The sequence below is a fragment of the Alosa sapidissima genome, chromosome 17 (genome assembly GCF_018492685.1).
Source record: "Alosa sapidissima isolate fAloSap1 chromosome 17, fAloSap1.pri, whole genome shotgun sequence".
NCBI lineage: Eukaryota > Metazoa > Chordata > Actinopteri > Clupeiformes > Clupeidae > Alosa > Alosa sapidissima.
The window spans coordinates 2,754,736-2,781,781 of NC_055973.1; the positions used below are offsets into that span (position 1 = coordinate 2,754,736).

The 27,046-nt window shown below is 41.7% G+C and overlaps 2 protein-coding genes across 9 annotated transcripts; one reads left to right on the forward strand and one right to left on the reverse strand.

Moving 5' to 3' along the window:
• Positions 1-4,079: 4,079 nt before the first annotated feature.
• tmem14ca (transmembrane protein 14Ca) lies at positions 4,080-5,749 on the forward strand. The gene is made up of 5 exons (XM_042068095.1): positions 4,080-4,231; positions 4,742-4,848; positions 4,951-5,052; positions 5,196-5,283; positions 5,556-5,749. Exons 2-5 carry the CDS (start codon positions 4,770-4,772, stop codon positions 5,611-5,613), a joined length of 327 nt encoding a protein of 108 aa, XP_041924029.1. The 5' UTR covers positions 4,080-4,231; positions 4,742-4,769; the 3' UTR covers positions 5,614-5,749.
• Positions 5,750-5,836: 87 nt separating this feature from the next.
• On the reverse strand, positions 5,837-21,725 carry mak (male germ cell-associated kinase). Of its 8 annotated transcripts, none has more exons than XM_042068033.1 (16): positions 21,567-21,725; positions 19,694-19,961; positions 18,571-18,625; positions 18,313-18,434; positions 16,881-16,963; positions 16,507-16,639; positions 14,954-15,125; positions 14,079-14,246; positions 12,070-12,336; positions 9,913-10,100; positions 9,576-9,718; positions 9,155-9,289; positions 8,368-8,436; positions 7,732-7,851; positions 7,425-7,520; positions 5,837-6,668 (listed from the first exon to the last, which is right to left on the reverse strand). In XM_042068033.1, the coding sequence occupies exons 2-16, from the start codon at positions 19,792-19,794 to the stop codon at positions 6,517-6,519; spliced, it is 2,004 nt and encodes a 667-aa protein (XP_041923967.1). In that variant the 5' UTR covers positions 19,795-19,961; positions 21,567-21,725; the 3' UTR covers positions 5,837-6,516. The 8 variants fall into 8 exon arrangements, with proteins under 8 accessions (XP_041923967.1, XP_041923964.1, XP_041923966.1 ...); XM_042068030.1 differs by having other exon boundaries at positions 9,913-10,103; XM_042068032.1 differs by lacking the exon at positions 16,881-16,963 and adding an exon at positions 17,830-17,909 and having other exon boundaries at positions 9,913-10,103.
• Positions 21,726-27,046: the final 5,321 nt, after the last annotated feature.

Here is a 27,046-nt window from a genome sequence, read left to right on the forward strand (position 1 = left end):
AGGCTAACTGTATGCTACTAACTGAACAACTACAAGAAATAGTACATTTAATTTTCTCAAAGTGTTTCTTTATGTGGGATTCTTAAAAACACCGTAGGCCTACATATTCTATGGGCTATCAAATAGGCCGCCAAAAAAAATTGTTGAACCCCCGCGTTTTCCCTGCAGTTGGCTAGGTTCTGCATGACAGTTGTTGAATTATTGCCATCATAATCATTGTTCATCATGAACAAATTGCTTTCGAAATTGGACAGCTGTCGCATGATGCTTAGTAGGCCTACTGTTTTCAGGGCAGTTTGGCCATTTATCTATGATCCACGGGCACCATCTAGAGGTGCTTTGGCGTAACCTGCAAGTTAACTTCGTCAAGGTGGTGACAAGTTACTGCAACTAACCTACGTGTAACTCATGTCGGTTTGTGCAATTATGTCTGGCTTTTTGGCCGTTGCACGTGCTAAAAAATAAAGAAGAATAGGCTATAGTTTGCAGATTACAAGAGTGCTTCATCAACAACTTTAATGACAGACAGTGATGTCAGTTTAATAACCTGTTTCAGTCTGCTTTCTCGAATACATCCAGGGATGGGCAGTATTCATGATACTTGTAATTAAAATACCTATTTCAAATACAAAATAGTATTTTGCAATTTGTATTTTATTGGGTTGAAGAAAATTGCTGCATATTTTGGACCAACATACTTATAGGTTAGGTAATAATATAGTTTTTTAAATATATATTTTTGTAGTTGAAAAATACTGCCAAATATTTATGTTAACATCAGTGCTTTTGGAGATGACATCACAAAAGTGCAAAACAATGAATGTAGCCTCTGACTGGTGCTGACTTGGTCATTTGCCCAGACTCAGAATATTGAGATTCATGAAGATGATCTAGTGCAAGATGATGTGGTTTGTGCTCACACACACGCACCAATGACCTAGGATTGGTCTTAGCTTGGTAGGGAAATCAACTTCTCCTGGAGCTGTCCATTTTATGAGGAAACGGTCGAATGAATACGACTTCACAACAGAAATAATACAAATGCAGTTTGCTATAGGCAAATGCAGGCAATACAAATGAGTTTGCTAAAATATTGTTTGGGACAATTTTTGAGGACTTTAATCATCAGTTTTATCTAAATAAAATACTGTATTTTTTGTATTTTCAAAATCCAGAATCCAAAATCCAGAATTAACCAGATCATCCAATCGAAACATATGGAACAGGTTAAGTGGTTGCCCTACTGAAAAAGGTGCCCCATGTATCCAAAACAAAATCAAGCATTCTGGGCATGTATTAAAAATGTCAGAGACTTCATTCTCCATATATGTCAGTGTGCCATGAGTTTGAAGTCGTTTTTTTAAGGCAACAGAATTAGAACTGCATTGGGTTGCTTGAAGTCCACATCTGTGGCTCTCAATAGGTTCGGTGGTTAGTTGTGACTTTTTGACTACATCTCTATGTAACAGGCAGGTCAGAATAGTTGATCTGTTGACTGTTTGATCTGTTGACTGTTTGCAGATGTTAGCATGTCTCATAGACAGAGAAAAGCAGTTGCTCTCAAACACTGTCCACTTAATCAACAGTCAGTGCACTGATATAATAATAGATTAAATAAACTGATATAAGGTTTGCAAAGGGATTTTGAAAATACAAAAAATACAGTATTTTATTTAGATAAATGGTGTGGCTACTGTATTTTTTAGTTGTTTCTGTTACACTTAAAATTAGGGTATTTGATATTTTATTTTAAAATACATTTTGAGGGGGAACCAAATGTGCATGGTGGGTGAAATCAGTTCTTGTATTATGTTCAAATTCATGAACACATGGAGTGATATATGCATGTTCTCTGTTTTTCTCATTTCTGTGAGCCATTCTATCTTATGTCATTGAGGGTTGAACAAATTATCATAACTATAATCGTATGAACATAAATCTGTGCATTGGTATAGAAAATAAGTCCAGCTAATTGTGGCCAAAGTATCAATCTTTTTAACAATTGGTATTTCATAATTTCCATGGTATTCAACAACTTTAGTTGTTAGTGTTGAAGCCCAAGACAAATTTTCTCTTGGGGACAATAAAGTATACTTTACTTCACTTAAGTGATGGCTCAAGAGAGCATTACTGTGCAAGGCTGGTCAGTGTTAGCCTGGGTGCCATTCCGAAGTCAGTGTTTTAACGGTAGCCTAATTCCCTGTAATCAGGTTTTTCACTTTATCATCTCACCACTGCACTCTCTTTCTCCATCCGTTATTTAACTATTTAGTATAGGCTACCATTTTACAGTTTGTAACAAGTGATTATTTTGAAAACTGTACAGTACTGGAAGAAAGGTACCCTACAGCCAAACCAGGCCCAAATTCACCACCTGAAGCGAAAACTGAGCGGGGAGACGGAGAGCCAAACAAAACACGGTAAACCAATGAAATGTGATGTTTATGGAACGTTGCCAGTTCATTTTGAATTACAAAATGTAAAGGTTTACGCGTGGGTTTTTGCGCAACAATTCATGCCAAACGGGAAGTTGCTTTTAGCTTTGGATTAACCTGAAGTTGTAGCCTACGTTACTAGTTGCCAATTGCATGACCAGCCAACACAGGCCTTCACAGTTTGATGATGTTCCTTAACCAAACTCAAAATTAGGCCTATTACTCACCAACAAATTCGATTGCTGTGTGAAACTGTTGTTGTTTCAGAGAAACTGCAATGACTTGTATGTGGGCAGTGACGGTGTGACCGGCACAGGTGTAGCAGGCCCTCAGCAGCATTTAGATCTGGGTAGACAATGGAATAATGAATGAATGGCCCGTATGTGGCGCACATTTAGAGATAAAAGTTAACCAGTCGGTGTAGATTCGTGTTGCTGCTCTGCACATGCGTAGGATAGCGTAGGTGAAATAATTTTAGTGTGACTATGGCCTGTATTCTTTTCACTTTGTCAAATGGGCTTCATATCGGTAGTCAAAATGAGAAGATGGACTCCAGACCACCTCTGTGCGTTCACCTCTGAAAACCTTGGGCACAGGCTGTAAAGGTTTAGGTCTACTATTAACACTGCCAAGGTTTTTGTAAATTTAACATGGTCCACACACAACAGTGGACAAATGCAATGCATTTTTCACTGAGCTTTAGCTTGGCGTACGCTACACAGCAACCCAGACAACCCTCGGTCTCCTCAACACCTTTCTTGGAGCCAATAAAGAAAATGTGGGGGTTTCCTCTTTTTTACACCTTTGTCCTCCTTTTCACTGGTGGTCAATCCACACACACACACACGAAATCATCCACAACTTGCCAATACAGCAATCAGGGATAGCAATTCTGGATAAACATGATCTTACTCTATAGGCTAACAGGCAACTATCTCTTCTTTTTTGCAGAAAATGAAAGCAACTCTGAGCCAACAGACATAAACTTTATGGCTAGATGTAATTTAGGCTATGTTTTGGTATGCAGATTAAGACATCCTTGGCCGCTTAAGACCAACAGTTTTAGTTATTGGCTGTCAAGGCTTTATGAACAGACTCACATCACATTCTGCATGTGCGCTGCCTCATCCTAAGATAAAAATAGGCCAAATAATAGAATGAACTTACACTGACTGTATTTAGACCTTTTACACTCCTTATATTTGCAATCACATTAGATGATTATATTAATCCTGAAACAGAGACGCATACAGTAGCCTAGCCTAGTTTGTTGATGTAGGCCTGCTACCCATATTTTCCACAGTGCGGCAGCAGAATGAGCATTATTTCCCATATGGTGAAGAGCGCATCATTAGGCTACTTGTAAACTAGTTTTGTCTTTTTAAATATACGTTTGTTTGCTTATTGGCTAAATCTATGTTTTATGTAACCCTGCCTTGGCCCACTACAGCTTCGTATAACATGTCACAACAGGTTATTTATTTAACACCACCACTTACAATATTCTTCAATCAGTCAGTGATCAGATTGAAAACGGAGTTATGTTCTCAAGAACGCTCGAACGCCGCTTGGGTACTTGTTCGGCCACCTTTGGACAATGTTATTGGGAAGTATAGTTCCAAAAATACCAACTAGCATTTAGACGATCGCAGAAGTGACTCAATTTCCCAGCAGCCCTCGGGTGTGTTGTTACGGCGTCAAAAAGCCCATTGCATTGGTGTGCAAGCAAGGCGCTAGTTAAAGGACGTTTAGTGGGATAAAGGTAGCCCATTTGATCGTGAACGATTGAAAGTCTTGTGAGTATACACTGTTACATGATCAGAAGCCTATTTAACTATTCATCGTGGTTACTGTGGTTGCACTTGTTTGGGCGTAGAGTGAAACAAGCAGCGTTTAATCCGTGTAGGGTAAGATAATGTAGGACAGGACGGACAGTACCTCAACTTCCAAGCATTTTGGCACTTCTACTTTGATTTCCTTTATGTAGCCTAACCTACAGTGTGCAACATTTAAATACAATTCCCAACCGTGATGACATCGTCAAGAAAGTAATTTGAAACGCTATTTTGTGTCAGTTTATTGCTTATCCGGGATGTTGCATTTTGGAACGCAAATGACAGCGCGCTACTCGCACACATTGCCTAACCGTAACCGGTTGTAAAACCCCTCTGCTCTAAGCTAATGTCAACGCTACACGGGCAGCCTACTGTAAAATCTCTGGTCACTTTGGCTCACTACACATGGATGTAATGTAAGGCAAGTTTAAACCTAAAACATATTTACCTATTCATTCATTGGCTTGGCAGGCTACGTGAACCTGTCCAAGTGTTGAACATGCCGGAGGTTGATTGGGCTGGATACGGATATGCAGCCCTAGTTGCATCCGGAGGAGTACTCGGATATGTTAAAGCAGGTGATCAAACATTTCCTTTGTGAAAGAGTAAGTAGTTTAATTTGGCAGTGTGTTGTTAGGAGTTAGTCATGCTAACGCGTATCTCCTTATCTAATTCTCCAGGCAGTGTCCCCTCCCTGGCAGCCGGCCTCTTGTTTGGAGGGCTAGCAGGCGTTGGGGCTTATCAGATATCCGAAGATCCAAAGAACGTTTGGGTTTCTTTAGGTAGGCTTAATTCTTAGGTCGATGTGAGACCGACTTGTTTCTGCTCAAGCCTTGGTCCAAGCGTATTACAGTACCTCATACAAACTGATAGTATGTGCATTTATCTGATGTCTGTGAAATGTATTTTTCTGTGCTCTCCACAGCCACCTCTGGGACCTTGGCTGCCGTAATGGGGAAGAGGTTTTACAGCTCCAGAAAGTTCATGCCCCCCGGTCTGGTGTGTATTGCGAGGTATGTTGCTGTACAGTAGGCCTATCTGTCATAGGACAGTCAGAGATCTAAGATGAGCCTAATAACTCAGTCATTTAATCAGAGTATCTATCATTACATGTACTGACTTGAGTTTCTAAAACATGCTCCTTAATTCATGAAAGATCAGTAAACATTCTGTATTCTTGTTTTTACAAACATTAAACTATCTGACATGAAGCATCACTGGATCAACAAGCAAAGCTTTGGTCTTGTCTTTATATTAACTACCCTATCACTCTGTATCTATGCAGTGTCCTGATGGTTGCCAAGATCGGTTATGGGATGCTGGAGAAGCCCCAGCAGTCATGATGCACTAAAAGCCATTGTTTCACCCCCAACCCAAGCATGATTCATGGCTTTTTTGTATGTAATAACAATACACATATTCTGATGTATTCCTACAGATCTTTTTGTATAAAAGTATAAATAAAATTATAGTCAAAATTTGTAAAATAAAATTTGTTGTGAATTTCTGTGTACCCTGAATAGTGTTGGACCAATTGAAAGAAACATTACTTTTTGTAGTATAAAATACTTACAAAACAGTCTTTATTACATGCATCCTGTAAAGTTTTGTGAGACTAAGGCCCATTTTACAGTCTCATTTCTAACTAATGGTAGTACAAAAAATTTCAGAAAGACCTTAAAAGCTATCAAAAGTCACATACCCTATTGTTTAAGGTGGTTAGGACAAATAAAATACCAAATAGAAAATACTTCAAGATGTGTCTTGCAAAATATTAGACCGCTACCAAACAGCATAATCTAATGGACTCAATGTGGTGGGTCAAACATACAAAATAACCCCATCTTCAGACATTCATTTTAAAAGACTGACTTAACAACACAAAGTCTGCTGATAGATAAAATAAATGAAAATAAATTTCAAACTAGGTAAAAAAAAATCGTTCAGTATTTGATTGTATCAATAACCAAAATCCGATGATCTTTTAATACAGTCACTATAATCTGTAATATGTGTCTATGATGTTACACAAGACTCTGCCATCACGCAGTGAAAGCAGAGCCGGATTCCCTTTGTTACCTTCATATGGATGCAGTGATCACACTGCTGTTTGGAGCACTTTGCCACAACAGAGGTCTTTGGAGGCTCTTGGTGCAGGCTGCTCAAGCTCCACTAAGGCCTGCATTACAAGAATGTACAAATGCTGGGGAAGGAAAGGTGAAGATCTGTTTTCTCTCTGAGACGCGCTACCGGTGGGTTCCGTACTTGGCTGCCCAGTCGACTCTGCCGTGGACGGGCTGTGCGCGCGTCAGCAGGTTCCCAGAGTTCTTCCCCAGGGCCGAGTAGCTGCTGCCCTTCAGCTGTGATCTCTCCATTCTCTTTTTCCACCCTTCATAATCTGGGATCGCAAGGGGGGGGGGAATTTACCACTCGCACGTCTTTAGGATGTGCACATTCATTTAGACATGGGTGCAACAACTGTTGCTGTGTGATGGGGTGCTAATCATAGACTGTTTAAATAAGATGCTCATTAAAGCAACACCAAAGAGTTTTTTATACCATAAGATAATGTTTCCAAAATCGTTTCAGTGGTTCATCAACTTGTAACAGGGTGAACGGCACTTCTGCATTTGCTTCGCAGCCCTCTATCGGCTATAACCGCACTATGTAAGTTTGCCAGATCGTGTAGCGGGTCTGTAGTTTGATGGAATGAGACATAAGAAGCTACAAATGTGACTTGCATCTGATGTCGCAATACATCGTACTTTCATAAATCGTGCAACATATTCTACCTTGTCTGTGGACATTGTTATTTGCAAAGGCGGTGCTGGATAAACAAATAGCGTGCGTGCGACAGAGGGAAAGTTCTTTGGTGTTGCTTTAAAATACCTCATTTTAAAAATTCCCATACAATGTTAAACATTTTGGCTGCTGCTCATGTAGGGTATAACAACCACTAATCACACTGTACTTAACTACAAGAGTTTTTTTATTTTTATCCTGGGAAAAAAGAGTCTGCTAAATTCCATAACCATGCTAGAGCAGTTGTATAAGCCCATATGATAGAATATTACTCTATGAGGCAGTGGTAAGATTTTTGTAATTTAGAACAAGGTCACAATAGCCCTTTTCTAGTCAGCATCAGAGGCATTACCTTCATTGCTCTCAGTAAGAGAAGCGCTGGAAATTGGCTTTGGCTTGGAAGATTTAGTTTTGCCAGTTTTACTATCCGGAACAGTGGAAAGATCAACTAAGAAGAGGAAGAGAAGAAAGACAACATGCAAGAACAGAAGCATGAATGAGAGGGGTGATGACGAGATGAGCTAACAGTGACTAAAGAGAGAGAATGATGTCTACAAGACTCTGGATGTAAAGACAGGAGTAAGGAGAGTGGACCAAGAGGTGTCTGAGATGCCACAGAGGAGCTTGGTCTCTTATGCAGGAGTAGTATGGACACTCACGTGCGTGCTGACCTCCTATGGGAGCGAGCTGGATCCTCTGACCCACAGAGCCGACTTCCCTTTTTTGGAAGGACGGGATGTAACCTCCGGAGAGGTTGTACGTTGTGCTAATGAAGTTACCTGCAAGTGATAAATGACACATTTCAGAAGGCTCAAATACCATAATGTCATTTACTGAGCATTCTCAGTATGTGTGCACGCTGAATCATTGGTTTCAGCACAATATCTCTTATAATATATATCTCTCTAATGTCTCTTAATTGTTTATCTGAGGTTAAACTAAAGTTAAACTGGATTCATGTTCCATGTGTTTTCAAATCAAATTAATACAGTCTAACACACCAGTTCTGCATCCTGCCAGTCCAATATTCAGAATGATACCCTCTAATGTATGCTTTAAACAGCATGTCACCCATTTGATCTCATTTTTAGCGAACAAGAGAGCTGTAGTTTGCTAACCAACCTACAGGGGGCAATCAAGATCCATGTACCGGTAGCTTCAGCACCACTAGGGGTATCATGTTAGTATCAAATGCATTAATACTTTGCATAAAAGCTTAAGCATAACTGGAGAAATGATATGGAGAAGACTCCAGTTAGGAGCCATTCATCCTAATAATGCTGCCCAATAGGTACCTTTCGGCTGCTCAATTCTGTCAAGTGTTTTTTCTTTTGGTTTATCAGATGATTTAGAAGTGCCCTCTTCTGCTTACGGGCCGCAGCACCAAGACACAGAGTAGAAAAGGAAATGTATGAACATAGAATAACATACAACATAAAACAGGTGAAAGAGGCAACAGGAAAGGACAAGCGCTCCTGTACTGAACCAATTAAAGAAGCACTATGCAGGTCTGGTTATTCCTTCGCTGTTTCTGGGTTTTGCCGGATTTGGTCTCGCATTTCTCACGACATAGCTCCCCCTGCAGCTTCGGTAGCAAGTCACTGCTACGCTAAACCCCCACTAGCTAGCAAGCTAGCCATCAAGAAACCAAGCTAAACAAATACAGGGCTCACAATAAAACGGTCCAGCAAACACATTGTTCAAGAGACTATCAAACCACATTACAAAGACGAAGTTCACCCAAGGGTAGGCTACTTACAATTTCAACAGCAACAAAGCCAAGTTAAGCTACAAGTGACAATACTCTGCTTGTCTAATGAATTAAGTAAAGGGCAGAGCAAGGGTTAATATCTGGTGTCAGTCATGTGGGGCAAATGAATAATAGAGACGCCGGTCACCCGCCTGGCCGTGCCACTTAAGCTCATTCAAACCACTGCTTTGTGCTAGACTGGCATGTCAGATTAGCCGTGAATTAGGAAATTAGCAGGTTAGCCAAGCCGAACGGATCGTATTTAGTACCTGGGCAGCGCAGACCATGCCAGACCTTTACAAATGCACCATGGAAAAGTAACAGTCACTGACCTGCGTTGACCCGGGTGATGGATGATCCACCACCAATGGGAGCAAGTGGCTTGTTCATGGGATTCGTGGTGCCGTCCAGCGGGTCCTTGCTTGTGCCCTTGTCACCCGATGATGATGTGTTCTTGCTAATCAAGCCTGTAAGAGTACACAAAAACAGCCATCCATTGTCAAGGCAAAGCTAATGTCATGACTTGAGTGAAACACAGGAAAAGATGTTCAATTCCTTGTGCTATTAGTTGTGGACCTCCAAAAGGTAGCTAATCAACAAGCACACCGAATGAATACAGTACAACATGAGACAAGATACAACAGCAATGTGCAACTGGCTCAAGACAGCCACAAAATGCAGCAGGCTGGATCTGTCAAGAAAAATGTCTGAAAACTGCACCGTAATGACTATGTGCAGTTAATTCCACATTACCTGGAAGATAGCGTGACTGGCGCAGGTAATGCTGTCTGGCTGAGGTTGAATTCTGGATACCCAAATCTGTCTGGTTGACTTTAATGTTGCTTGGCAGCTTTGTCACAGTGCTGAAGGTATACAGGGCTTTTTGTTCCTTGGACCTGGATGTTTTAAGGAGAAACAAGGGACAATTAAATATGTGAGACAGCAAAAGTTCACGTTTACAGTAAAGACTTATTTTTGTGTGACTTAAAATACCACCATAAGCAAAAGCATGCTGCGAACTAGTTTGACTAACAAACAAGTAAAATGACTAAGCTAAAGTTTCAAAAACGACAACTTGAACAAAACCTACTGAGCGTTGGAGTCCTTGTTGGCCTTCTCCTCCTCAGGGCCTATGCTGGGCTTCTTGGAGCTGGACACGGCAGTGTCCGAGCGATCTGAGTCATCCCAGCTGTCCGACGGTTTGGACATGGTCTGACCCCACCGCCTACGTCCACCCTTCACACCCACCACAGTGTTCTCGCTACCTGGCAGAGAAGACTTCTGTCCAGAAAAACAAAGACCAGAGGATAAGGGGGTCAGGACTGCCAACACACAGATCTGTTTGTCAAAACGATACGTAAGGGATAATGTATTGTCCACCGGTAATTATCAGAAAATAAGTCCCGATAGGGAGAACAGAACCCCGACGCGCAGCGGAGGGGTTTTGCTTCGACCTGAAGGGACTTATTTTCTGATAGTCTCTGCTTAAGATATAATAATTACAATAGTTAATTGCTTTTGCATGGTTGCATGATGCTTGCATGAGAAATACTTCTCAAAACAATAGCAACTATATGGGTGCTATTGTTTTAGAATGTTTCCCTCATGTAAGCAATGCATCATACACTGGTAGGCAAATGGAGAAAAAATGTACATGCTTTTTAAAGACATTTTATTTGAATGCCTGAATGTAAGGATTCAGGAAACATAATACCAGCTTTCATGTATGGTAAACGGCGGAGGAGATAAGCGTAAATCTTTGGTCTGGAGATCTTTAATAGGAAGACTGGCTACAATAGCTTTTGGCCACGCTATATTCAAATTTGACTACTCAGACTGAGGCCTAATCAATGCTAGGCAGTGTTATACAGTCTCTGCTCTGTTTCTATGGAAGTTGCAAGAATCCACGTAGTTCTATTAAATGCCATTAAATAATTAAATAGCCTTCCGACAGGTTGAAGCGGAGCTTTGCTACCAACGTTATCGGGTAGTTTCAGTTTCTGTCGCGCACACGGGCACACGCATGCATTGAATGAACGCTCATACACTTAATTGTACGGCTCTATGTTTAATGACATCGAAATAGCATTTCCTCCTGAAACGTGTTTTCTTTTTCTGTCAGTCCGCGGTTCCTTGATCAATTGCGCAGCAAATTATCACACGAAGCACCTGGTCTAATTTCACTCCACGGCTCCGCGGACCAGCAGTCTCCACGTTGCGGACCGGTGCCGGTCCGCGGCCCATAGTTTGAGAAACGCTGCTATAGCGGACTTAAACTGCCACCTTGTGGCGATAAGTTGTAATGCATTTCATGCATCTGCGTTTATCACGGAAAGCGCGAATGTGCTATGTGGCCGTTTCTAAATGGGACCCACTGAAGGCTATGTGGTAACACAGCCAATATATTTTTTCAAATGTGCTTCATAAACATACAATACTGCACTACAAAAACGCAAACATCTGAATTATACTTCTCCCTTCACCCAAATAATGGTGAATAGGTGAAAGGAAGTTATTAAGCCTTGGCTATACTGTAATTAGCTAGCCTATATTGGCTGTGTTATTTCTTTTTTTGTGGGATATTTATTTATATTAGTATGTTGTCGTAAAAGTGGCTCTCTTTTTGATTTTGCACTGCCAATGTGGCTCTTGTGTAAAAAATAGTGAGGATCACTGCTCTATCGCTTCTCCGCGGAAAAAACGAATATGCAACTTTCTGAACCAGGACCGGGTAAATCCGGATGTAACTCAACGGAAGTATCCAATTGCGCCTTGTAGTTTCTAAGACTGCAAAACGGACGCCGACTTGGCTTTGTTGCTGTTGAAATTAAGTAGCCTACCCTTGGGTGAACTTCGTTTTTGTAATGTGGTTTGATAGTCTCTTGAACAATGTGTTTGCTCGACCGTTTTATTGTGAGCCCTGTAGCCTATGTGTTTAGCGTTTCTTGATGGCTAGCTTGCTAGCTAGTGGGGGTTTACCGTAGCAGTCACTTGCTACCGAAGCTGCAGGAGGAGCTATGTCGTGAAAAATGCGAGCCCAAATCCGGCGAAAACCCAGAAACAGCGAAGCAAAACCAGACCTGCATAGGGCTTCTTTAAAACTAACATGTATTGCTATAGCGAAAGGGTAAGTGAAAGGGTACATGGGGTGCGTCTGTCATGATATGTTTTCAACAGAATGCAAATTGAAATGAATATGAATGAAATGAATGAATATGAGCGACTCTAGGAGCTGCTCTGAGGTCACCTTTGGGAGTCCGTGTGGTCGCTCCTGTTTGAGCGGGTCGCTGTGGTGCTCTGTCTGAGGGACGTTCTGAGGTAGAGGCTGAAGGGGCTGCTGGGAACTCCTGCCAGACAGCTTCGTCGAGGACTTTAGCACCGGTTCCGAGGCCGACTGGATCTCTAGTTTAGGATCTGTAGCCTGGGACGACTTTGCTTGGGACTTTCGGAGATCTGAACTCTGTGGTCGGGGACCCAGCAATTGCCCCACTTGAAAGTACGGATATCGTAGAGCCTAAAATATGACATCAATATGAAATGCAATGTCAGCCAAGTTTATTTAAAAATCTCTCCTTAACTTTCAGTCGCAAAATAACTGTAAGACCTATGCAAAGGTTTGGTTGAAAATAAAAAAGCTAACTGTTCAAATCCATATCATCAATCTATAATGTCAACTACATGATCACAGATCTTTTAACTCCAGTCCCCTGACATTAGCCTGATCTTATAACCCTCAATTATCAGATACGTGCAATATTCTGATAGAAAAATAGCCACACCAGGAATGATCACTTTAAAGATAACTATAACTTAGCGGTAAAAACGTCCACACTGAACTAACGAGAAGGAAAGTCTCTCCTTGTGTTGATGAATGGCTAAAACTTTACGATATCGTTCTCCATGACTCCATGTTATTAACTCATTGAATGCCAAGCTGTTTTCGGGAGCTTTGTCCTAGAGTGCCAGCAATCTAGACCATTGTTGATGATTTTTGTACAGCCACAGCATATTCTGTGTTATAGCTAAGAACACATACAGTAGCTCGATTAAAAGGTGAGACTTTAAGCTCTCGGTGGGTGCAAACCGTGTATTTCTACACGCCTCTGTTCCTGAGAAATCTCAAGCTAAACAGTGGCTAGTTTTCATCAAAATCGCTGTTTTTTTCTAGAAATGGAGATATAACGTCTTTCATGAAAGTGTTGCCAGTTACCAGAGAATGTCTAATAAGGGGAGAACCTCCACTCTCGGGAAACTTCCGGTTTCTGAACTAGTTGCAGTTCCTCTTCTGGTTCCACATGAGGGCGCTCACGAATAAGTGCAGAATGAATGGAGGTCTATGGAGCTGTACCCCTCAAATCCACTTTTCTCTGGATATAATTTTTTGCCCAGAAATTTGAATGTTGCATGCGAAAGAGGGTGCAGAGAAAATATAGACCACTGAGTATTATATTTTTCGAGTCACTTATTTGCTCTAAAAAGCCTTTCAAAAGTGTCAATGACGTCATTCATTAGCAGAAAGCTAGTGTGTTGTGGGCAACAACGACCTAACCTGTAAGAAATCGAAAGGACGTAAGTACTCGTTCATTCAACTTTTGACCTATAATCCATATTGAGCTTGCAGAAACCACAATCAAATCTTCGATTTTTCAATGACAACCAGTTGAAAGAGACACATTTAGCCGTCTAGCTCCATAGACCCCCATTGTTTTTGCACTTATTCGTGATCGCCCCTAGCGGAACTACAACAGATTGCAGGTACAATGGAGTTAATAGGGAGTGATCCGGCTCTCCGTAAACGGGCTCTGCTGTTACTTACTTGTGTAAACTTTCCGTGAAGTGATCAGCGAGACCTGGCGAGACTGCCACCTAGTGATAGACCCACGAAAATGGCCTGTTTTTGACCTGACGTGCATGCGTCACTGATTCGACCCAAAGCGGCAACCGAGTTATGATAAAATGTCCAGATAAAATGTCCAGATTGTGCGTTTTTATGAGTTTTTGATCGTCATATATTTCATTTCCATTCATCACAGAGTTCCCAAAATCACATATAAGGTGTGTTAGAGTGTCTAGTGTCGTAATTTAAAAAAAAAGCTAAAAACGTAATATTACGTTTTTGGCACTCAACGCATGGCACTCAATGAGTTAATATTAGCTAGAAAGATACTTTTTTGTTGTTATCGTTCTTGGTGTGAGTGGCCCTTTAGTCTAGTCCCAGTCGAGAAGGGGCATCATTGACCACGCTGGTCATTGTACCTGTGCAGCCGTGGGTCTCTTCTTGGGGTCCCACTGGAGCATGTCCCTCATCAGGGAGATGGCCTCATGACTTGCGTTGGGGATTAGGGTCTTCAGAGGGGTGGGGACACACTGTGGGAAGCGGAAGTTCATTGCTGACGCAAGCTGGTATCCCTCAGGCCAATCAGACTGCAGGACACAGAAAAGATGTGTTTCGGTCATGTAGTATTACGGTATGGTATGCTGGATAGGTCTGGCAGATGGACATTCAAACGATTGAAAGAAAGTATCTTGGAGTTCCATATGAACTCATTAATATGTAGGAGGTATACTGTAAAGCAGTGTTTCTCAAAGTGTGGTCCAGGGACCACTGGTGGTCCGCAAGCTATCCTGAAGTGGTCCGTGGGCAGACGTGGTAAAATATAATATAGATGAGTTGTTTGCAAAATATTGAACCAACTTGTATGTAAATCCAAACAGTTCGGCAAAACTGCCTATGTAAGCTACACCAGTTTAAATCACAATAAGCAAGGTGCAAAGACAATAAGCAAGGTGGTCCTTGGTCTGAAAATGTTTGAGAGACACTAATGTAAAGGAACAAAGCAGCAGCCAATTTCACATTATTAATGGAATTTATGTCAAATGTGCTAAAATGCATGATTTGTAAAATATGTGTTAATTATTTTGCCGTAATATACATTTCTGAGAAGGAAAAGCTTGAAATAGCACTCTTCCTTCATGGGAGATGGTGGTCAGGTAACGTCTGTGTCCTATTTCTAAAGGGAACACAGGTGACCTTGGGAAATTTCCAGCAACTTGAGTGCGGTCACACCTCCATGGATTGTTGGGCGCAACTTGGGCAGGTACTGATGTGGCCCAGATAAAGCTTATCTTACCTTCTTCACCGTGCCAAGGACCTGGCAGATCTTGAAGATCTCGTCCACCTCGCTGTTGCCAGGGAACAGTGGCCTGAGGGTGTAGAGCTCGGCCATAATGCAGCCTACGGCCCAGATGTCTATGGGGGAGCTGTACACAGATGACCGGAGGAGAACCTCTGGAGCGCGATACCTGGGGAAGAATGGAATTTTAAAGGAAGAATGTATTCATCAACAATGTATAGGAACGTCAGCTATTACCAACCGTCCCGTATTTCTAACTTTTTAGGTATATGTGTCACTTAATATTAATTTCTATACAAACCAAGACGGCGGATTCCTAAAGAAACGCGAGCACCCATACCATAAGTGTATTTAAATTAGCTATGTACCAAAAATTAAATTTTACCGTGACTCGAAGAGCTGTAAACAGTGTTGTAAGGCTGCGTGTACAAATCCGCTTGGAGCTCCAGTGGAATTTTGATTTGCGACAACTCGACAAGAATTCTCGGGCTAACCGTTGATGTGCCGTGAGAAAGGTTGGGAATAGGCACCCACCAGCCCAGCACTAAACTCCGAGGTGGTAAACTAAATCGAATATTTCAGGCAGTGAAAGCCCCGGTAAGAACCAAATTAGATTTTGTTCAAATCTACACACCTATGGCTACTGAAAAATGTAAGGTTCGTTCATTTATCAAATGTTATTTTGAAGTATTAAAAAACATTGTTTTTTTTTCCGAACGAAATGGTTGGTAATTAGCACATTTACGATAAGATTCTAAAATTCCGTGTTACATTTAATGGACCAAAACATTCTTGAAAACATTTATTCTGCAACATTCTAATCGCACTGGGAATTGGTACCTGCCAAAGGCAGCCTACCACATCAACAACCTATTTTTCACCCTGTCATTTCTCTGTTTCACCATGAGACCAGGCCATATTTGTGCAATCAGGAGTCTAAATACACTAGTACCAAAATTGTGTCCCCATCCAAAAGTGCCTTATTATCAATGTATTGTCATATTGTGTTTACAAACAGAAATTATTCCAAATTCAGACTCAATAAAGTGTCTGTGTTTCAGCCATTATTAAGTTGCACAGTACATTCTGAGGACAGGGAATGCCGCTGTAGGGGAATGAAGTTCAATGCTTGATTGGCAGCGGGCCAGATCATTGTGTAAGGTCCATTGGATCTTACTGAGTGTAAGTCATTACCCTACACATTAAATTAGGAATGGGCAATCTAACAGCAAATTAAATATAAAGCAGTGGTACTGCAAACCGTGTACCCCATCAAACCTTTATTCATATCGCAGACTCGTGAATTCATTAAATGCAAAACAGTAATTGTGTAGGGCATAATTATGGTTGTTTTTAGCATACTACAGAATACATTTTCATTCTGACTAAAAATCTAATACAGTACTGATTCTACTACACATGCTTAAAAAAATCTAGGCCTATCTAAGCAAAAAGATCTAGCTTATAGATCCTCACTTCAAATGTGTTGTTTGTTGGCAGACCTGTTTTTAAGGAATATCACAAGAAAAGGCATTTTAAAGTTCTATTACCATCGTGTGGAGACATAGTCTGTGTATGGGGGGCGGGATCTGATCTCCCTGGCCAGTCCGAAGTCTGCTATTTTCACCAGCTCTGGACCCATGCAGAGCAGGTTTTCAGGCTTCATATCTCGATGGAAAAACCCTACATGTGCCATCATAAACACACTGTGAGAACTGGAAATGCAACACATACAAGTCTGACCACTGTAATAGTCAGGGAGTCAGAGAGCTGACCACTCTAATAGTCAGAGTGCTGATGTTGTGACATACTGTATTTATTTACAGCATTTATTTCATGGCATTAAGTGAGAGTATAAAAATATCGCAAATCACAAATGATTGGGATAAAAGAATAACAGGACAGAGGACAGCAAGAGGCTTACCATGTTTGTGCACAAAGGCTAAGCCAGAGATCACCTGAAACATGATGTTTCTGATTTCATTTTCAGTGAACATCTTATTTTCTCTGAGATGGCGATAGACAGATCACCCAAGTGAAGAAAAAGAGAAAGAGAGAGAGAAAATAGAAAAGAAAAAGAAAGTGAGGAAGGACAAGACCCGAAACAAATACAACCCACAGGACATGTGACGTTATGATCAAGTGAGCCACACTCAGACCCTGTTTACATCTCTTTTTAGAATGCGTCTTGGGTGATCCGATCACAAGTGGTCAGCCGAGACACATCACTGTTTACACATGAATTCACAGTGTACAGCCAGAGACATTGCTGACCACTTGTGTTTAGATTCCGCTATTGCTAACGTCACATCCATTATGACTCCCATTGTCCGGGGCGCATCAGAATGCAGTGTTTACACTACAAAAGACATGTGGTCAAATGTGTCCATCCACAGCAAGGGGTTTGAGCGATCAGATCACGATGATCTGGTGATTGTTTACACTTGTATTTAGAACTGACCACTTGTGATCAGATCACCCAAGACACATTTTAAAAACAAATGTAAACGGGGTCTCAGATTATACAGCCAGCCATATCTGAACAAGCCTTTCAGGGTGATTCAATCCCTCGTATTCTATGGAGACCCTCCTTATCTAAACAGAGTGAGTTTGAAGTTATGCTGTATTCCATATCTGGGGCACACTTGACTTTTCACAAGTCCTTCAAGTACAAACCCAACAGCTGAGCATGGAGAGGAGAGGCAAGTGTAAGATTAAGTTGAATACAACAAGGCCTAAAAAGTATTCATTGTATGTTTATTAAAAGTATATTGCACTGTTTGTGCTTTTGAATTTGTCAGTACATACAATTCCATGCTCAATTGTTTTGGTTTATCAGAAGTGCATTTCACAGCCCTCGGAGGTGAACCTACCATGCTTATGGATAAATGATAACCCTTGCAATATCTGAAAGCTTATATTTCTGATGGCAGACTCTGGAAACAACTTGTTTCTGCAAATGGAGAATCAGCACAACTTAGATAATGTAACAAAGGCTACCTCTCTAGCCCTAAACATAGACTATCTTCAGCACTAGTACTGTAGGTGTCAGCAAACAAGACATTGGTTATTAAAACCATAACCATCAAACTGCATGTGGTACACCCCCATTTTCTACAAGCTTAATACAATACAATGCATACATTTCTATAAATATAAGGTATTTGAATAACAATGTGCACATTACTTCTGTACAAATACATACATGACCATTTTCATACTGATATTACAGGGAGTGATTGCATTCTAGATCTGGTAGAACTACACAGAATACAAATATACACTACCCAGAACAGGTCTTTACTAGCCTAAGGGTACTATAAAGATTGGTATAAGTGCTAAGGTACTTTTCATACCTGTCCTTCATTAGCTGATAGAGATTCTCCTTCATGTACTCAAAGACAAAGTACAAGTGGTCATTCTCACGGATGACCTCCTTCAGTTTCACAACATTGGCATGATTTAGTTTCTTTAGTGACTGCAAGAACATACAAAACATCAGATGAATACAATCAGCCATGAGCATGTAAGTTAGTTTAAAACAAAAGCTTTGGGGGAAATGTTTACCCACTAGGAACACTAATATTAGTAATAATATTAATATATGCTGGTACCTTGACTTCTCTCAGATTCATGCATTCCTCCCAGGAATAGAACTTCCTCTTCATCCTGTGACACAATGTAGGTGGCCAAACAATGAGTGAGCCATGTCTCCATGGTTCCAGCACCACAACAGCCAATTCTTGTCAGGTGCGGGAGTTATCTTGACACATAAAACTGTCCATCCATCTTGAATTTACTACTACCAAATAATTGCAATCTCTCTTTTCTTCCTTGACCGCTAATCATCAGTACATGTACTATATGTATTAGAAATACACAGAAATAGTAAATAGCATTAAAAACATTTGACACCCGACAGCTTTGAGGTGAACCACACTCCCATTTATATCTAGTACTGTGCTCATTACCACATTAATAGATTATAGCACTCCTGTAACACTGTGTACAGTATAACGCTATCTGGTAAACTGCCGTTCTGGTGCAACCCAATCTAGTCATACACCTGACACTGCTTCTGTGTGTGGAATTATGTAATGGATAGTGGCGCACACACACACACACACACACACGTGGCTATATTGCACATCAGTTGATGTGGCATGGTGGCAACTCAACACGGTGCACTTTCACTCCTTTCACTGTCACCGGGGCTATCGCTTTGCATGGTAACGGGCGCTTGGTAACGGGCCGCATGGTAACGGCCGCTTGTACACACTCCACTGCTGCCTCCGCTGGGGCATCCATTATTCAGACACGCAGCTCCGCTGAAGAACAGGGCGCGTGAGCTGGCTTGCCAGAGGGGCTCAGACGAGACGAGGGAAAAAAGGACGGAAGTCCTCGGACTGAGCTAATTTGCTCTAATACTCTTTACTGAGCCAGACTGTCCCATGGGTCTCTAAGTCCACGTTAGGCTTTACTCATGAACCTTGAGCCAGAATATGGCAAAATGGGTCAATGACTGATCACACTGCCTGATCAGCTGTTTCAGTCCAGGATATAGCCTATACAGCATTCAAATTAATTAACCACAATGACAAGCACTGAGATAGCTGTCACATACTATTATAATGCACCTGTTATGCCATCTTCACATTGCTGCATATATAGGTATGTATTTCCAGCTCATACATATGCATACAGACATACATATATTTCATACAGATGAAGTCATACCTCTTAATGGCCACCAGCTCTCCTGACTCATTGCTTTTCCCCATGAGCACACTGCCGTATGTGCCATCTCCCAGTTGCTTCAGCGTGGTGTACCGATTCATCCTTCAGGCGTCATACGAAAGGACGAGCAGCCCCCTCTCCTCCAACGTTGTCTGGGTCTCAGGTGATCCGTAGGTCACGGCTGTGTGGGGTCACTTGAATCCACTCGATGTCCAGCTCATTTCTTTTCTTCACAAGTCAATTATGTCTGCGGGTGCCAACTTTGTACCTGTGGATGCACAGCACAAGTTATTACATAATCTGTGTGTGAAAACAACAACACGGCAGACTCCTCCACACCACTGCAGACTCTATCCCAGTGGGAGTTGTTTAGGAATACTACGTCAGCGTGGGTAAAGGAGGGAGGCCATCTTGTGCGACTTGCCTGCCTGCCTCAGCGGGGATGGATTAGCAGGCCATGTGTACAGGCAGGCCGGCCCAGGAGAGCCACAGCTCAGGGGAAATGAGTCAGCCTCAGGGCGACCAGCCCGACGCACAGGACAGGGATGATGGAAGTAGATGGGAATAGGAGCTTAAGGTCTTACATCACCGCCAAGACGTACAACGCGGGCAGGCTGAACTACAAGCTGCTCTCAATCTCTTTGATAGCTAATTAGAATGACTGCCAATTTGTATCTTAAGAAAGTGTTGGCTTGGTCTTATGTAGGTGATGGTAACGAGGAATGGCTTGTTATGCATCATTCACAGCCTCCCTGGCACCATAAAGGTCCTCTTAATCATTATTCATTTCTAAACTAATTTTAGTTGCAGCCTGACAGGGGACACAAAGACACCAACAGAAATATAGTTCAGAACTATTTACCTGAACACACACCTGATCTTACAGGGAAAAAATGCTCCTTAGAAACGTTTACATGCAGGGCATAGGTGACAAGTACACACTGGACAAAATGAATGATCAAATATCACTTCAATGATGCGAAGAGAAGTCTTTCTAGATAACAGGCAAAGGTTTTTGAATTGTCCAACATGGCATTTTCAAATAGGCCAACATCACTGGAACCATTTTTTTCCACCTTGTTTGTGTCCACAAACCTTAAGCTTGAATACCCTGTAATCTCTTGGAGAGGGTGTTAAGAAGACTTAACAGCATTTGCAAGCTCCCCAAGGTCGCTGAATAAGCTGAAAACCCTCACATGGCTTGAGATACATATCGTCTGGCTTTGCAGTAATCAGACGTCACAAGCTATTTTGACCATCGTCAAAATACTATTGACCTGTCTAGCTAGCATAGCATAGCATATCTAGAGCTCAACACTGCATTCATCGTGCTGTAACACATTACAAATGACTGCAGTCTGAAAAGTTAACGTTACAATGAAAGTTCTCACTTCACATTAGGCTCGAACAGCTTAAACTTGGCCATCAGGCAATAATTATTTTACCAGATGAATATCTGTCAAGTAACCATTTATCTCTAATAAAGATGTACCTAGTCTGGAAAACAGAGTTAACTTTGCCCTTTTCAGAGCAAGTGAAATAGCCATCTCTCCAACATCAAGCATTAACTTACAAGCATTACATTAAACATTAAGTCGGCTAACATATCTTACCAATTAGCTGCATTCAACTCAGACATAACATGCCTTTTCTGACATGAAATTGAATGCATCCTTTTAAATACATTGATCTAGATTCAATCTGGAGCTGAAAAGCTACCCAACTTTAATGTTGGTCGAGTAGTAGTAGAAAGCTAACATTAGCTAGCTTCCTTTCTTCCTTCCTTCCTTCCTATCTTGATAACGTTAGCAAACAAGCGTCCCACACATTTTAAGCCTGTTCAACAGCAGCTCGTGCTTAATTTTCAACTTACCATGATATATCGTGCCTCCTTTTATGATTGCGGTCTGGATTTATATAAACATAACAAAGAATCGTGTGAAGTGAGCATATATACATTCAGCCTCCCAAGATGTTGGTGTTATGTTGTTTCTGTTCCGACAAGGTGTGTACATCCCTCTCCTTGGCAACGCTGCTGACTCCAACACAGAGCAACGGGAACGCTGCCAGCTCAAAATAAGCAATGACTTGTGGGAATTGTAGTTTTGTAAGAGATGATTAAAGGTGTTCTAAAATAATAATTGGGAAATCAGGTACAATAACAATAATCTTATATTCCAGGTTGTCTGTAATCAAAATTCAATCAAAGTTGCTGAAATTATTGTCAAAGAAAAACTAATATAATTTCCAAAATGTAGCCAAGACGAGGACATTTAGGCCGTCCAACACACCTAAAATGTAGCCTACTTCCCTGTTTGACCGATAGGTGGGAGAATGACTCAAGATTCCAGCAGTGTATTTTTCATCAACCAGTGACTGGTTTGGAGGCGCTAAAGCTTGATGAAAAAACGTTTGTGTCTTGGTCTTGGAGGGGCTATTGGCAATGAAAAACGTTTAAATAACAAACATTTTTGCAATCACAATACACATTTTTATTACTGCAACAAATTGTTATTTTACTACAATTGGTAGCCTATTCCTCCCAAATGGCTTAATAATATGTAGTCATCAAATCATTGAAACTATATAAATATGTATTGAGTTCCTTTTTCACCTTCCTTTTAATTGTTCAATAGGCCTATGTTGATTATTTCAATAGAGAAGCCATACGAAGCATAGCCTACGTTTATTATGATGTCCTCTACTTGTTTAACAACTCCTGATGCCAGTGGCCTCTGAATACACTGTTTGCTTTAACAACAAATATATAGGCAGTTTGCTTTACATGCAAGGTGAGATATAGAGCAGCCACCAAGGTCACCCTGAAGTCCAGCAGCTGTTGAAGAGAGGAAACCTGTTTAGGGTGACCAGATGTCCTCTTTTTCCAGGACATGTCCTCTTTTTGAGACCTAAAAATCATCCAGGATTTTGTTCTTAGCTTCAAACGTGTTTATAGCGAATTTGCATTGTGTTTCTCTCTGTCGTTCACAAATGAGTTAAAAATAGCCTTTTGACGCAGCTTTTTCTCTTGTGCCCTCTTTTTCACAAACCAAAAAGAGAACACAATCTGGTCACCCTTATGCCATTTGAAAATGATTTAGGGCAGTGCCTGTTTGCTCAAAGCAACTGACTAATACACTTATATTATCTTATTAATGTTTAATGTACAATAATTTGCAGCCTGAATGGAGGCTGAACAGGTTGGGAAACTGCTGACAAAAGTATTTAGTGATTAGCATGGTTATACATGTAAAGATACAATTACATTAGTTTTGCTCCTTGTCCAGCAAAGATCAAGCTGTCTCTGTTCTGTGTGAGAGAGCGTCCAGGCCTAAAATGGACTCTGGCGACGAACATTGGAGTGGCACTCAGCTCTCCCTGTCTGATGCTCCACTGAGAGTGGACGAGAGCAAATGGGACTGGTGCTCCACTCTACGCAGGCACACACACACACACACACCCTTTCTCATTGCTGAGTAATTCAGCTTGGATGGACACTGGTAGTGTCTCCAGCCCAGTCGTAAAGCAGAAGCACTCTCCTGATTGATGTGCCCTCTCCCCTGGAGTGTGTGTGTGTGCGGGGTGGGGGTGGGGGTGGGGGAGACCTCTTAGGCACAAAGCAGCGGTGCTCAGGTGCACCCAAACACAAGTTGGCCCTAAGTGGTGAGAGACGGCCCTCAATCCCAACTGAGGCCCTGTGGGCTTGAGTCGGATTGTAGAAGTGTTGTCATATGGTTCGTAGGTGGTGTTCGTGTTTTCCATGAGAACGAACTGTAATATTAGTGGTCAAGAGTAAATGAGGCGTTTTGTTTAATACAGGTGCCTGAAAGGTTAAACGGTTTTGTTAATGACGACTGCCAAGAGTTGTGGGTGTCTTGGTTTTGTATTCCTCCAAAACATAATTAACCCGTATCATGCCATTAGATACGGTTATATTTTATACAACCTGTAATGCTTGTTTCATTGTTATCCAAATTTAGAAAATAATACATGACATTTATACCATTTCTACAAAATGAAAGTCTTAAAATTGACAAATATAATCTTTCATCTTTTATCTATGTTAACCATTGCGCAGATGAGGCACTAAGTTGGCAATGGATTTGAAAGAAAGTTTTAAAAATGAGGGTTGCTTTCAAGGGTGTTCCTATCTCACATCACATGACTAACGTGTGATAGGGCGTCACAAGGGTGAATATTAAATTACTTAAATGCAGGATTAATCAGGTCTGGGATCTTGTCTTACCTCCAAAATGCTTCATTAGCCTCCATGCATGCTAAGCTGCACACAATAAAAAAGAAGGGGACTCGTATATTTAATCTGTTTTGACTTGATGCTAGAGCAATCCATCAATCGCCGAAAAATTCAACATGATTTTGGTTTGCATTGGTATTCATTAACCATCAGAGTGAGCGGAGAGGGCATATCCTGTAGAGGTGAGGATTGGGTTTCATAGGGGCATTCTTTTCCAGGGTACCACCATCCCCACAGACTGGGTGTAGGGCCACACGCACAAACTAACCTCAAGATGACACTTGACGTGAATCTAGTCTTCCTTTTCACTGCCCATTCTTAAAGAACTTGAGTTTAAGGATACATGGGTGAAATGCATATAAAAAGACTTAGGACACAATACATAAAAAATACATTCTATGACTGTCAGTTTAGTTTATTCTCCTTAAGTAAGTCAAAGTTTGCAGTTTTCTTCTGTGCTCGAGGCAATTTGCTGTCCATCTATAAGGAATGAGGTGTTGACAGACCTAAACTTTTTTTTTTACAGTTGCAGAAGGGAAAGAGGCATTGGGGACCAAGGCAGCACTTGAGACCAAGTGGGGCACAGCAAGCACTGACCTGAATGACTTTCAAGCTACGGTGCAGCACCTCAAGCAAAGCAAACAGCCATTTGGTTTGGATCAAAATAAGTCAACGTCTTCAAGCTCGGAAGGGCCGCGGCTTTGTTGCCTAAACATGAGGGGGGGTGACACGACGTCTGATTTTTTTTATGGTCTCTCAGCGTGATCACCGTACCAGAGAAACACCCATGTCCTCCAATCCGCTCAGTCTGACAGCACTGTCTTTGAGATTTATGAAGCACTTTCACAAGTTCTGTTGTTCAGACTGAGACACCTGCCTGATCAGCTCAACCCTTCCAATGTAATGGTACACAGGCGTTGGATGAAATAGATCTTCCCAGAGTACACACAGACAAAGAGATTGTTTGCGGAAGCAAAGTGAAAATAAAAGACAAGTCATGTTCTTTAATCTCACCCAGTTAAAGGCTTCTAAGTGAACGGTTTCAGTGCTAGACTTAGTCACCCCCATTTGGCCCTCGGGGCAAGGACAAAAGAGAGAAGAAAGTCTCTGTGTGGAAAGGGAAGGGTGGGGGGGGGGGTTTGCGGGCATCGGTGGGCCAAGGTGTGTGTGTGTGTGGGGGGTTCAGCTTCTCGGGGTCAACACCTGAGCTACGTGTTATTAGTCCCAAGGGAAGCTCTCCCAGGGCTCAGTGACAAGCACTTCACACTCTCCAGCGCTCAAAGGCAGCTGCTTGTGGCGGAGGGCACACTCCAGTAGCAACGAATGGCTGTGCCGCGATGCTTATCGGCCCTTTCCACCAGCCCCCTCTCCCCAGCTGGGCCGGGACGGGCCGGGAGCTGGGGGAACGGGATGGGAAACCGCTGATGATGGCAGAGTGTCCACACACACACACACACACACACACACACACACACACACACACCATAGAGAGATAGAGATACATGCACATACTCACACTCATATACACACAGATACAGTACATGCAATCAAACACATACAGTAAACACACACATAAACACACAAGCACACACAGATGCAGGAAAAATGAGAGGAAGATGCAGGCGTGCGTTGTGCTTCTGCTCTCAGTAGATGAATGCTGAGTTTGGACAGCCACACTCTCAGTAGCTGTTTGTAGACTCATATGTTTGTAGGCAAACATAGGCTTAACTGTCACTTGCAACAATTTGTGCGATAACTCTTTGAGGCAAAGCAGATCAGGCACAGTGGAAATGTTCTGAAGTTTAACACAGAGATCTTTCTTTGTGTGTGAAATAATTTGTGTGAAATTATTTCCCGACACATAAAAACAACCAATAAATTAATAATTGGTAATTTATATGATATCCGGGAAAAAAAAAATTTGAACTGGTTAAAACATAAAACTTCAGACCCTGCTCACATCAAATCCTGCAATGTTAAAAAAAAGTAAAACCAAATTTCAGCTCATGTAATACAACCCAGATATGCTGAACCCTCTACCTTGGCTGAAAATGTGAAGTAGATTGAACCAGTAGTTTTTGCACCCTTAGCAGACACATGCACACACCCACACAGACAGACAGACCTGGTTACAATACCTTCTAGCCATAGGGGTCAAGGATGGATGAAAGCCTTGATTGTCATATTATGTGTTTGGTGGTATGAACATATTTATGTTCATCTTTTACAGGGGAAATAACACCTTTAAAAATCATTATAGTTAATTACTCAAATCCCTAAGACAGCACTTCAAAAACTCCAACCATTTCACACACACTTTTAAATCACCTCCACTCTTCAACGGAAGTCTCACCACCAGCTTTTCACTTGTTGTCCTGAGAGACCAAACAGGCGGACCAAGAGCCAGGTGTGCTGATCACAACTCTACCTGTCCCCTCAGCATGTTTATGGTGGGTATCCGATTACAAAGGACAGACATTTTGTGGGTCTGCTGCCTGACCAAGCAGGATTTGGAATTTGCGGAGAAATGCTTTTCTCCATACTACTCTCTCTCTCTCTGTGTGTGTGTGTGTGTGTGTGTGTGTGTGTGTGTGTCTGTGTGTGTGTGTGTGTGTGTGTGTGTGTGTGTGTGTGTGTGTGTGTGTGTGTGTGTGTGTTTATGTGTGTGTGTGTGTCTAGGTGTCCTTGTTTGTTTTGTTTCTTTCTCCCTCATTTCATCCTCACTCCAAACACTCACCGGAGTACCTCCAAGGGGTCAGCTGCTCCCAAAAACAGGCCAGCGTGTTGGCGGTCATCACACAGAAGGCCCTTATCAGTTAAAAACAGTGTCACACTGTTTGAAAAGTAAACGTACCAAAAATTACCTAAGACGCAACAGCGTCCACAGGTGTACCAGACAGCAGCTTAGCTTGAGTAAATCAGGAGTCATTAAACCCGTACCTCAATATAGAGATTAAAATCCTGTGAATTCACCATTACTTCTAATCAGTGTATATATGGAGAGTACAGGTTTAGTTAGGTTCGTCTGAAATAATCTCCATCTACCTGGAGTCAATGGGGTTTTTTAAGGTTTAACAAGGATAGTAGTACAGAACCCC